General features: G+C 45.6%; 1 protein-coding gene across 2 annotated transcripts in view; it reads left to right on the forward strand.

The window, feature by feature from the left end:
* Positions 1 to 12,350, forward strand: part of IFT38 (intraflagellar transport 38) — a 31,919-nt gene continuing 19,569 nt past the window's right edge. For both annotated transcript variants that reach the window (XM_028117574.2, XM_028117575.2), the window contains exons 1-6: positions 1 to 86; positions 2,718 to 2,829; positions 3,731 to 3,815; positions 4,669 to 4,848; positions 8,197 to 8,292; positions 10,754 to 10,837. In XM_028117574.2, the coding sequence (XP_027973375.2) occupies positions 65 to 86; positions 2,718 to 2,829; positions 3,731 to 3,815; positions 4,669 to 4,848; positions 8,197 to 8,292; positions 10,754 to 10,837 (579 nt within the window). In that variant the 5' untranslated portion in view covers positions 1 to 64. The remainder of the gene's footprint in view (positions 87 to 2,717; positions 2,830 to 3,730; positions 3,816 to 4,668; positions 4,849 to 8,196; positions 8,293 to 10,753; positions 10,838 to 12,350) is intronic.

The raw sequence follows: 12,350 nt of genomic DNA on the forward strand, positions 1-12,350 counted from the left end.
AGAGACCCATGAGCGCTGAGGGGCGAGCGGCCCAGGCGCCGGGCTGCCGGGGACCAAGAGCACGATGTCTTTCCGCGACCTCCGCAGTAAGGCCGCCCTGCCCGCTGTCCCCTGCGGGTTCGCGGCCCGAGTCCCCCCGCACGGGCCTGTGCGGCTCCGGGGCGTCCCTGGCCGCTACCGCCCCCCAGGCCGAGCGCCCCCGCCCCTTGTCAGCACTCCGACCTGGCGGGAGGTGCTGTGTGTGTCCCTGGCCTCGTGGGTTTAGGCGGATGAGGAGCCGAAGTGTTAATTTTGTCTAATTTTAGATGACTTGTATGGCCACATGGGGCTGCTTGCTACCGGGTTGGAAAACGCTGAGACCGCTTTTGAGTTGGGTTAGGTGAAGAGCTCAGAAAAACGAACAAAACGGAGGAGGGGACTAGTGAATGACAATTGCGGGTGGCATTTTTTGAGTTCTTACGATCTGCCGGGGAGTTCCTGTTGTATGCCTGTGCATCGTTTCATTGACTCCTCTGAACTACTGTTTGTGTATTCAGAGAGCGGGAACCGGGCAGGGAGGTTAGGGAACTCGGCCCAAGGACACAGGCGGGGGGAGCTGGCGCGGGAGTTTGAATTCGGTTTATCTGACTTCCAAAGCCTCATCCTTCCTAAGGGGACTGTCGAGGAGAAGGGAACCCAAGGGCCTTTGCTAGGAGAGTGGGGAGTGGAATGGAGATAAGCGAATTAGTTCCTACTCCTTTGGGGGCACCTGTTAACACACCAGGCGTTTTATATTCAGTATCTGATGTTCGTCCTCACGTGTACAGTGAGGTCGGTAGTGCGATCCTTACATGAAATACTTGGAGGCACAGAGAGGTCAAGTGGCTTACTTTAAGTCACGCAGCTAGAACTGAGTGGAAAGCACGATTGGAGCCGTGGGGCTGAGTCAAAATTCTTTGTTTTTTATGTGCCGTCATTTTCTGAATCTGAAGCTGTTTGACTAACTGGCTCCACCTGCATAGGTGTAGCAGGTGATTGCCAATTTGGTGTGATCTGGAGCGCGATCTTTACTGCCAGTTTTCTAACGAATTGCTGGATGTTGCACCATTAACGATTACTCCTTTCAGTTAGTAATCGCTCTTTTTCTACCATGTAAATATAGGGGACACACTATATAGTAGCACCATAGTGTGAATTATGCTCTTTGGGATTTGAGGGTTTGTGGCGACTGTGTGTTGTAGAGACAGGTTTCTCCTCCTTTGCAGGCGGAGGCCAGCGTTCTGCTAAAAGGAAGGTGTAAGAAAGGGATTTCTGAATGTTTTGACCCTATATGAATACTATACATTTGTGCAGTTTATGATAGGCATTGTAGTCAAATGGTCCCCATTTTGCAGATTTAACAGAACTTGACTACTACTTAATGGGAAGAAGTATTGAGGCAATGCCTGGCTGTGTGCTGGGAAGAATTCTTTTTATTGATCATCATTCGTTTTATTGATCATCATTCTGTTCACATTTCCCAGAAAACAGTGACAAGGGCCCTCTGTGCCCTTGCTCTTTCCTTTGCTCGTACCTTCTATTGCCTGGTGAGATCTAACCTAAGCTCCGGTGCCCAGGTAGCTTTTTTGTGAATGTTGTTGAGATATTTGGAACCTTCAGGAAGAGCAAGGACAGGCATTACATACAGCCAGAAGCGCACCAAACGTAGATCTTGGCATGTTGTGGAAACGCAAAAAACGTTTGTTGTGTTCATTTTCTCATTTTGCTTAAAGCGTAGTGACCACTACCTCTGGTTTAGTATTAGTATTATTGTTTCTTGTTCTGATTTATAAAAAATGTAAATATTGCTGTATAGTTCAACCAGTCTCTTTAAGATTTCTTTAAATACAATGCAGTTGGGACACCTGCGTGGCTCAGTTGGTTAAGGTTTGCCTTTGGCTCTTGTCGTGATCCCAGGGTCCTGGGAATGAGCCCCGCATTGGATTCCCTGCTCAGTGGGGGGTCTGCTTCTCCCTCTCCCTCTGCCCCTCACTCTCTCTGTCTCTCAAATAAATAAATAAAATCTTAAAAAAAAAAAGATTAAAAAGCCAACTCCAGAATGACTCAGAGAGGTGAACTTCGCCCTACCACTATAACCCCTAAACATAACCACTGTTAACATTTAACATATTTTTAAATATTTATTTATTTGAGAAAGATAAAGCACGCACGTGCACTTGTACATGAGCAGGGTGGCTGGGCAGAGAGAGGGAGACAAGCAGACTCCCCGCTAAGTGTGGAGCCCATGCAGGGCTCGATCTCTTCACCCTGAGATCGTGACCTGAGCCAAAATCAAGAGTCCAGCGCTCAACTTACTGAGCCACCCAGGTGCCCCAACATATTTTTTCTTTATGACATTTTATAAAACCAGGTATTTCTCATTTTGAGTGGTAAAGAGAAAGATATCCAAGAGAGAAATGACATATCAAAGAGAGAAATTTATTCACAGCCAATCCCTAAACCCTATTATAATATACAGCTTCCACTTTCCTCACATTGAACTTAAATGTTTTTCAGGAAGCAGATTATGTATTTTAACTTTCATGTCCTTTTTACTTTCTCTCTTAGAGACTTGATAAATAGTCCCTGAAACTGTCAGTACGTTGGGAATAAAAAGGGAAATCAAGGAAAGTATCTAAGTAAATAAGTAGTTGCTCTTTGATGGGGAACTGACTGAACTGTATTTTACCTCTGGACAGATTTTACAGAGATGATGAGAGCCTTGGGATACCCTCGCCATATCTCTATGGAAAACTTCCGTACACCAAATTTTGGACTTGTGTCTGAAGTGCTGCTTTGGCTTGTGAAACGGTTAGAAATGTACTTTATTAAGATCTAAGAATGAGCGCTTTATTTTATTCCATAGCCACCTATTGAAACTGGATATTGTGATGAAGCAAAGGGAAGAATTCAATAAATTTTGAGTTTGACAGACTTAGTTGTAACCTGTTAAAAATCAGTTGAGTATGAAGAACACTGTGGAGAGGAAATATACCAGGCGATGGTAAAAGGAGATTTCTCAGTTAGAAGCTGACACTGGGCACTGGTCCAAGCTCCTCTTCATGCTCTCACTTTGATCAGGGAGTGACAGGGATCTGTCCACACACTCTAATGACTATACTGAAGTAGAAATCATTTAGATTGAGATTTCAGTTTGTGTGAAAAACCTGGTATGATTCAGGGTTGGCGAACTTTTTTGAGATCATAAATATTATAGGTGTTGCAGGCTACATAAGATCTTTGTTGCATATTCTTCCATGTGTTTTGTTTGTGATAATCCTTTAAAAATGTAAAAACTCTTCTTAGCATTCAGTCTGTACAGAAAGAGACCAAGGGCTGCAGTCCGCTGACCCCTGGTGGGTCATCAGTAACTCGAAGAACTCCAATAACGCTGCTGCTTCTCAAGCTAACTAGTTAGCCCTGGGTCAAGGGCTGTCAGCTAGAGTAATAGTTCTATTTTAATTAAACTTTGAGGTCTGAGATTTAATTTTGTAAGCTGAGCCCCAAATTTGATTTTTGAAATCACTTAAATCTATTCTTAGGTGAGGATTCACTCCCTTGGGTGCATTTTATGCTGCTTTTGAAGTCTCTCTTAATCTTACTACCTTAGCTGGGACTCAGAGAGCTTGCTGTTACAGATCCTCTCAGCTGCCTACTTTCTCTTTTGTGAACTTTGTACTTAATTAACTTGTCTTCTCTCTTTCTCTGAAAGATATGAACCTCAGACCGACATCCCTTCCGATGTTGAGACTGAACAAGACCGAGTTTTCTTCATTAAGGCAATTGCCCAGTTTCTGGTTAGTTGACATTTATTTGCTGGAATTTTGATATTAAGTACATTACAGATGAGTCCCAGCTGGGGCTGCTTTCACGGTGTCTAAGCCCATCTGGTCACTAGGTTCCTGTGGAGGCATTTCGGCAGCACAGGTTTTTCGGTTTTTGTTTTTAATTCATTATTTTTTAAGAATTCTATTTAGTTAGTTTAGAATAGGTAATATACATCATGGTTCAAAGTTTTTTCTTAATTAAGAAGCAGTATAGAGTAAAATGACTTTTTGTCGTGTCTGCCGTTGACCCAGTTCATTCCCATTTCCATCCTCCAGGGTTTTTTACACATAGATAAGCAAACACAGTATACCTTCTGTCCCCTTCCTTTTGCACAAATGGTGGCGTACGGTACACCACTGCTTAGAATCTTGCTTTCTTCACTTAATGGTACGTTTTGGAGAACTTTCCAAATACATATCCAGTTTCTTCATTCTGTCTTATACCTGAGTAGTATTGCTTTCATGAGTATACCATGATTTATGTAATTTATATATAGATAGGCGTTTAGATTGTAACTTTTGCTCTTTGAAGCTATGCTGTAGTGAATAACCTGTACGTATCACTTTGTGACTGTATCCCTAGGGTAAGTTCTTAGGATTGGAATTGCTGCGTCAAAGATGGGTGGATTTCTAATTTTATTGTCATTTATCAAATAGCTCTCCATCAAGATTATATAAGTTTAGACACCCACTTGCAGCACTTGAGTCACTTGGAAGTTTGACTCAATACAATCAGGTTATTGCAAATTACTTACATGGGATTTGATTTAGATTTTACGTGGAAAAGGCCTTACACTATTTTTTTTTTTTGGTCTGAAAATAGGCCACCAAGGCACATATAAAACTCAATACTAAGAAGCTTTATCAGGCAGATGGGTATGCAGTGAAAGAGCTTTTGAAGATCACCTCTGTCCTTTATAATGCCATGAAGACCAAAGGGATGGAGGGCTCTAAGATAGGAGAGGAGGACATCAGCAAATTCAAGTTTGATCTTGGCTCAAAGGTAAGGGCAATGAAAGGCTCCCAGTGTGGGACAGTATGTGTATTTCTTAAACTCTGAAAGGGAACATGTCACATACTCATGTCATCGCTTCTTTCCTTACTCCTTGACTGAGAGCAGTTTGTCAGTTCTGTGCTCATTAGCATTTGGATACAAAAAGAAGTCACAGTAAATTAATCCAACTACTTACCAAAAGCCCACTATATTCCAGGCTCAGTTCAGATGCTGGGGATACAGACGTGAACAGCAAGGACAGAAATCATCTGTTCCTATGGCTTAGTGGGGGAGTCGGACTTAACCACAAAGCAGAAAGAATGTCAGGTCAGGTGGTCAGGGTGTGGGGGATGGTAAAGCAGGGCTGGGGCAGGTATCTTCAGCAGGGAGATGGGATGGGTGACATCTTCAGCAGAGATCTGAAGGAGGGAAGGAGCAAGCCGTGCAGTGGAAGGGGAAAGGTAATCCTTGACAAAAGTGTGCTTAGTGTGTTTGAGGAAACGGGGCATTCGAGGAGAGCATGAGAACTCGGAGGGGTCGGTGACAGACCCTGCCCTGTGGTGCCTGCACAACCACTGTAAAGAGGTTGATTTTGAGGTGGAAAATCATTGTGTTTTGAGCAGAGAAGTACATGATTTGAAACTTCATATTAAAAGGATCCCTCTGGCTGCTGGGTTGAGATCAGACTGAAGGGGGAGTGAGGGTGTAAGCAGACCTGTTAGAAAGCAAGAGATGACAGTGACTTTGAACAGAGTGGTTGGTGATGTCAGGAGCTCAGCTGAGCTGGGAGAGAGCCGAGCTGCCACGCATCAGAGGACTTGATGAAAGCAGCAAGCCAAAAATGAAAGTTAAGTCTTTAATCACTTACTGTAATGGTTTGGTCAAGGGGTTAAAAGCAGAGGAAGCGTCACCTCTCCCTCCCGCCACGCTGTTCCTTTTTCTCCCAGGAGATGGCACACCCTTCAAGGGGTTGTCTCCCAAGGGAGCTCTGAACAAAAGGCTCTGGCAGTTTTATGTACTCTGAGGTGGGAGAGGACTAGGAGTGGAAGAGTGTCCTCAGGTTTTCTCCCCAGCTCCCCCACAAGGAGGCCGCGGCAGAGGTGCTGAAGAGGACCTCAGCCCGCCATGAAGAGACCTGGGAGTGAAGGCCCCGGGGCTAGGAATGCACATGATGAATGCGGGGGTGGGGGGGTGGCCAGAGGCCCTGAGTCCTTGACTGCCAGTCCCTTCAGAGCCTGCAGTGTCTTGCTGAGCTTGGGCTCAGGTCACCCCCATCAGGCCTGCAGGGGAAAGCCTTTGTGATCACCTGTGGTAGGCCGGGGAAATCACACCTAGGTTTTTAACCAGGAGCCAGACTCCCCAGTGGAAAGAAGTGGCCAGGGGTTAGAACCTAATTTGAATGTGGATCTTGTGGGGTGGGATGTGGGTTGAGAGAAAACGGACCATGCAAAGAAGATCCTACAGCCACACTGTCTACTAGAACTTTCTGTGATGATGGGTGTGTTCTCTATGCCATACTTTATTTTTTTTTTAAAGATTTTATTTATTTATTAGAGAGAGAGAGAGAGAGCGAAAGCAGGAACACAAGTAGGGGGAGTGGGAGAGGGAGAAGCAGGCTTCCCGCTGAGCAGGGAGCCCGATGCGGGGCTCGATCCCAGAACCCTGGGATCATGACCTGAGCCGAAGGCAGGCGCTTAACGACTGAGCCACCCAGGCGCCCCTCTATGCCATACTTTAGCAGCCACTAGCCACATGTAGCTAGCACCACTGAATAATTTTATTTAAATTTTATTTAAATTTAAATAATTTATACTGTATGGTGACTGACAACGTAATAAAATAAAATAAATTTAAATAATTTAACATTTTGAAATGGCTACGTGTGGCAAGTCCATACTGTTTTAGCCACCATAGCTCTGAAGTTTTTGGTCTGAGCACCTGCAGGGGCGAAGTTGCCTTTACTGAAATGGAGGGGAGTGTGAGAGGAGCGGGCCTAGTGGGAAAGGTGGAGTGTTTGGGTTGGAACACGTTCAGTATGAGGTGTCCGGCCTCGGGTTGTAGCAGGTGTTACAGCCAGGAGCTTAGGAGGGAGTGTGAGTGGAGAAGAGTTTAGGCAACTGAACTCTGATGGCTCCAGGGCTGGGAAGCAGGGGAGATGATGAGACTCCTGCAAAGGAAATGGGATATTTGATGCTATGAGGTGGTTTCGGGAGCGGGGAGCTGGAGCTGGAGGGAGCAGAACCCTGGAGGACTAAGGGAAGGGGAAGAAAGTCAGCAGCTGTGAATGCAGAGGGAGATGTGCTGCTGGTGGTTTGGGAATAAAAGCAAGGTGGGAATTGGAGAGAGGAAGAGTGAACAGAGCAAGGAAATGTTTGGGTTCTCTGGAGAAATTACCATATGCAAGGAAGTGGGGGTGACCTATGCATTCTAAGGAAGAAGCTCGTGCTGCACGCTAGAGGCCGCTGTCTTCGCAGCAGCTGCCACCCTTGGGGGAGCCAGGTACTGCCGTGGGGCTGTGTGCTGGTTAACTCGTGGGAGCCGCAGCAGCCCTGTGCCGTGCCGTCCAGAGGCGGAGAGCCGGGGGGCAGCAGGATTCTGCAGTAGGACATGTGTCTGTCAGGTTCCCCTCTGGTCGTCCTGCTACTGTCGGGGTCCCCTGATGTGACCTCGTCCAAACAGGAAGAATGTCACTTTCACCCCCCTACAGTTTCTGGTTAAAGATTACATTTGACTTGAGATTTGGATTTTTAGAGAGACCCAGATGTCCTGGGAGCACTCCTCCACAGGATGTAAATACGTGTCTTATGGAAAACGTGTTCAGTAGTCCGGTATCCTGATGGGAGGCAGGAATTGATATTAACAAAGTGTTTCTTTTTTTATTTTTTTTAAAGATTTTATTTATTTGAGAGAGAGCGAGCGCGTGCGCACGAGCAGTGGGGAGGGGCAGAGGGAGGCGGAGAAGCAGACTCCCCTCTGAGCAGGGAGCCCGACGAGGGGCTTGATCCCAGGACCCTGACATTGTGACCTGACCTGAAGGCAGACGCTTGACCGACTGAGCCACCCAGGCGCCCCAAACTGGTTGTTTCTGAATGTCTATTAAAAAGCTGTCACTGGGGGTGCCTGGGTGGCTCAGTCATTCAGCGTCTGCCTTCGGCTCAGGTCATAATCCCAGGGTCCTGGGATCGAGCCCCACATCGGGCTCCCTGCTCCGCGGGAAGCTTGCGTCTCCCTCTCCTACTCCCCCTGCTTGTGTTCCCTCTCTCACTGTGTCTCTCTGTCAAATAAATAAAATCTTCAAAAAAACAAAAAGCAAAAAACCTGTCACTGAAGTTTCTGGTTTTGCTATTTTCCCTCCAGATTGCAGACTTGAAAGCAGCCAGGCAGCTTGCTTCTGAAATCACCTCCAAAGGAGCATCTCTGTATGACCTGCTGGGCAAGGAGGTAGAGTTGAGGGTGAGCCATGTTCAGATACTTAAATACTTCCTCAGCTAAGCATTTTCAAGGTTTTCTTTCCGATTCTGCTTTTTCCTGGCCTGCTCATTTCATCACACTGTATCTGATTAAGTGAGATGATCTACAGGGTGGTAATAGCCTTAGCTGCTGTTCCTGCTTCTAGTTCCTGCTTCTAGTGGCCGCTGGTCTGTTTTTAATAGCTTTAACTTCTAGTTCAGGAATGGCAATTATGTAGCATGTTGCTGGAACTTTCCTCCTTGCGCCCGTGGCAGACTTTCCTGGTCATGGTGTTTTTCCTGGGGAACTCAACATTCCTGTCTACAAAGTGCTCTTCTGAGCCCCTGGTTCCCAAACCTTCCTTCCATGTGGAATCCTGTGGGGACCTGTAAAAACTACTGATACCTGGCTTCCATGCTGATGTCACTGGTTTGGAGTGGACCTGGGCATTAGAGTGATTCTAATGTGCAGCAGTGCTGGACAGCCCAACAAGGGCTGTCACTATTCCTCAGCTAAAGTTGGTGTCACCGTTAAAATTTATTTGCAATCCTTGTTCTAGCCAATGCCAACTAAGAATACTTCAACTACTCTGTTTATCGAGCTGTTGAATAAGAGTATGGCTCCTAAAACCCCTATAGAGCTCCTGTAGTCCTTTTAAATCACCTCATGTCTAGGTTGTCTCCCATACCAGTGAATCAGAATGTCTGGGGGTGAGAGCCAGGCATCCAGCCTTTTTTTTCCTCCCTAAGATTTATTTATTTGAGAGAGAGAGAGGCACAAGCAGGAGGGGCAGAGGGAGAGGGAGAGAGAATCTCAAGCAGACTCCTCGCTGAGTGTAGAACCCAGTGTGAGGCTTGATTTCACAACCCTGAGATCATGACCTGAGCTGAAAACAAGAGTTGGTCGCTTAACCAACTGCAGCCCCGAGGCACCCTCCAGGCATCGAGCTTTTAAGGATCTCCAAGTGATTCTAATGTGCAGCAGAGTTTGGGACCCAGTGGTTTAAGAAGAAATGGAGTATTGTTTAATTCTTACCTGTAAGGACTTATGGCATTTGAAGCATACATGCTCACCTCTAGTGTTTTTAAATTAAATGCATTTAATTCATTTTATTGCAATCAGGTGTGTCAGCCATGACCTCTCTCACCGCCTGGCCTATGTTCTGGCATCACGGCTCTAGTGTAATGGTATTTTTCCTCTGGCCTTTCATTTCTGCCCCAGGAGCAGACTGGGAGCAGGGGACTGGGGTGCCAGCTCACCATCATTGATATATTAACCTAGCGATTGCCACCTGGTAAAGGGCAGTTGACAGAACAAAACTGCCACTCCTATGTAATAGCTAATTTAGATAACTAACAAGGCAGCTCCAGGATTTCTGTGTTTTCTCTTTATAGTGCAGTTGTGTGCCTGTGTCTACACACATGTCTAGCAGACCTAGAGACAGACCTGTCAAGAGCTGGTTACTTGGTAATTGCCACAGACTGGTTTCATTGTGAGACTTCATCCAGGATTCCACTGGGGACTCTTGGCACCATCCTGTAATGAATTGAAAGAATCAGTGGCCGAAGTGTTGCCATGGGAGCCAGCTACTCAAATTCTGTATACAGCTGTGATCTGAGGAAGATCCTCTATCCAGTATTGGTTTTTCATACACTCAACAAACATTCCTTGAGGACTAGCTCCAACCACAGACAGGCTCTGTGTAGGTCATAATCCCTGCCCTCCATAGTTTTCTACCAGTGCTGGAGCTGAGGGGTACCATGAAATAAAGGAAGCCCAAGACAGTTTGGGAAAGTGCTACAGGAACCTCATAACTGCATTGGTGTTGAAATCCCATGTCTCAGAAGTTCCTAGCGCTGGTGTGGTAGGCACAAATGCCTCCCTTGATTGGTTAATGGTTAATGCTAGGGGCAGGGTCAAGGTGACTCCTCTCATTGGTTGCAGTGGGCAGTGACAGGCAACTTAGAGGAAATTAATCATAGGAAAGATGATAGGGGCTGTCAGGGGGTTCAGACAGCAGGTTGAGCTGCGCTTGGTTTGGGGTTCACCTGAACGAATGTAGGTAAAGAAGCAAATTTGGGAGAAAAGATGACAGGGGTAAGCTCAGTTTTGCCCCTTGTGTTGTGAGAATGTGGGGCCTGTAGCTGGGGAAGGCCCAGGGCACCGGAGGGAGGCCAGGTTGGTGGTAGGATTACCAACTGAGACCTGGCTGGCTCAGTTGGTGGAGCATATATGACTCTTGGTCTTGGGTTGTAAGTGCAGGCCCCACGTTGGGTGTAGAGAGTACTTAAAGAAAAAGAAAGACGTTTGGAAGAGGGGCTGGAAGAAGTGGTTTTGCATCAGAGATGCACCCTGTGATGGAACTTTCGAGAACTAGTCTATAAGCCATATCCAGATTTGGGGATTGGTTTTGAGAATTCCTTTCCTGAAAGTACATGTAATTTCATTTCATTGTTTCTCATAGGAACTGAGAACAGAAGCAATTGCCAGACCTCTGGAAATAAACGAGACTGACAAAGTGATGAGAATTGCAATAAAAGATATTTTGGTAAGATTTATTTGCTTTTATTTAATGTTTTTGTGCCTGGGACTTGAAAATACTGATTTACTCCCTGCCTTCTTAAGACAGAACAACCCTAGGCCTAGTGACAGAGAAGGTATATGATCATGGGGAAAGGGAAGATGCAGAAGAGATTCTAGGATACCTAGGTTACTTACTTCTGTTTTTTTCCCTTTGTTATAAATATGAACAACTTCTCCCTAAAAATTTGTCAGTTTTAATAATTTAGTAATTTGCTTAAATTCTTCAATAATTTTCATAAATAATGCTCTATTTAATGGACTCTTCACACTTTAACCACTTCCTCACTGCTGGGCATTTAAGTGATTTTCCCAGAGGTTTTTTTTTTGTTTTTTGGGTGTTTTTGGTGCTGAAACCTGGGCACAGAGATTTCTCTCTCTCTCTCTCTCTGTCAAGATTTATTTCAGAGAGAGCCTATGAGCTGGGGGCGGGGGTCAGAGGGAGAGGGACAGTGAGAGAGAATCTCAGGCAGACTCCTCGCTGAGAGCAGACCTGATGCCGAGCTCGACCTGAGCTGAAACCAAGAGTCGGACACTTTAACCAATGGCGACATCCAGGTGCCCCTGGGCGCAGAGATTTCTAACTAGTGCTGTAAAGAACAGAATGACTGCCATCCTTTATTGCTTACCCACAATCAATTATTTGCTTATCTCATCTGACATATTCATTTGGAGGGCAGTAGTGAGGGAGACTCCAGACTCACACTGCTTGGGTTTGAATCCCACTGTGTGATCTTAGGCAAGTTACTTAACCTCCCTGTGCCTCACTTTCCTCAACTGTAAAATGGGGAGAATGGCCGTGTCTGCCCCATAGGGTCCTTATGTACATTCATTATGACAGTGCGTGTTGTACATAGTCTCTGGCACATGGTAGGTATTCAGTCGTTATTAGGGATTCATTTTATTCAGTAGACACAGGAGAGCCTTATGTAAAGTAGGAGTAGCATAAAACAAGGATTTGCTGAGAGTTGTAAATTCTAAGATTGATAGGTTTTTATAATATCCTTGTCATAAAACAATACTACTCCCTGGGCGACCCAGCACCAGGGTTCTGCCTCAGCAGGTGAGGAGGGCAGGGCAGCTGAGGTGGGAGGTCTGTTACATACAGGCAGACTGATCACATAGGTAAATATGTTAAAGATAACGGAAGCGAAGGTTCTCACTGTTGGAAAAGGCAGTTGCAGATATGAAAAAGAAATTTAAAATGAACCCTGAAGTTGGAGGTGATGGTTAAATGCATGGTTTTCATTGGATAGATAGGTAGGTAGCTAGCTAGCTTTAGGAATACTGTTGCTATGCATGCATGTTTTCGTACATGAGTGTATGTCATATATTTATGTACATGCGCATGCACACCCACATACACATTCATACATTTCCTAGCTCTGAGCACACCTAGCACCCAGATCTTGGCTTCTAAATGGCATTCTCCACTAAAAGGAACCAGGACTCTTGGGGAGAAGTGTCTGAGTCCAGAGCAG

The sequence above is a fragment of the Eumetopias jubatus genome, unplaced genomic scaffold, assembly GCF_037043125.1.
Source record: "Eumetopias jubatus isolate StellerSeaLion01/CBP00866 unplaced genomic scaffold, mEumJub1_p1.0 scaffold_12, whole genome shotgun sequence".
NCBI classification, from domain to species: Eukaryota; Metazoa; Chordata; class Mammalia; order Carnivora; family Otariidae; genus Eumetopias; species Eumetopias jubatus.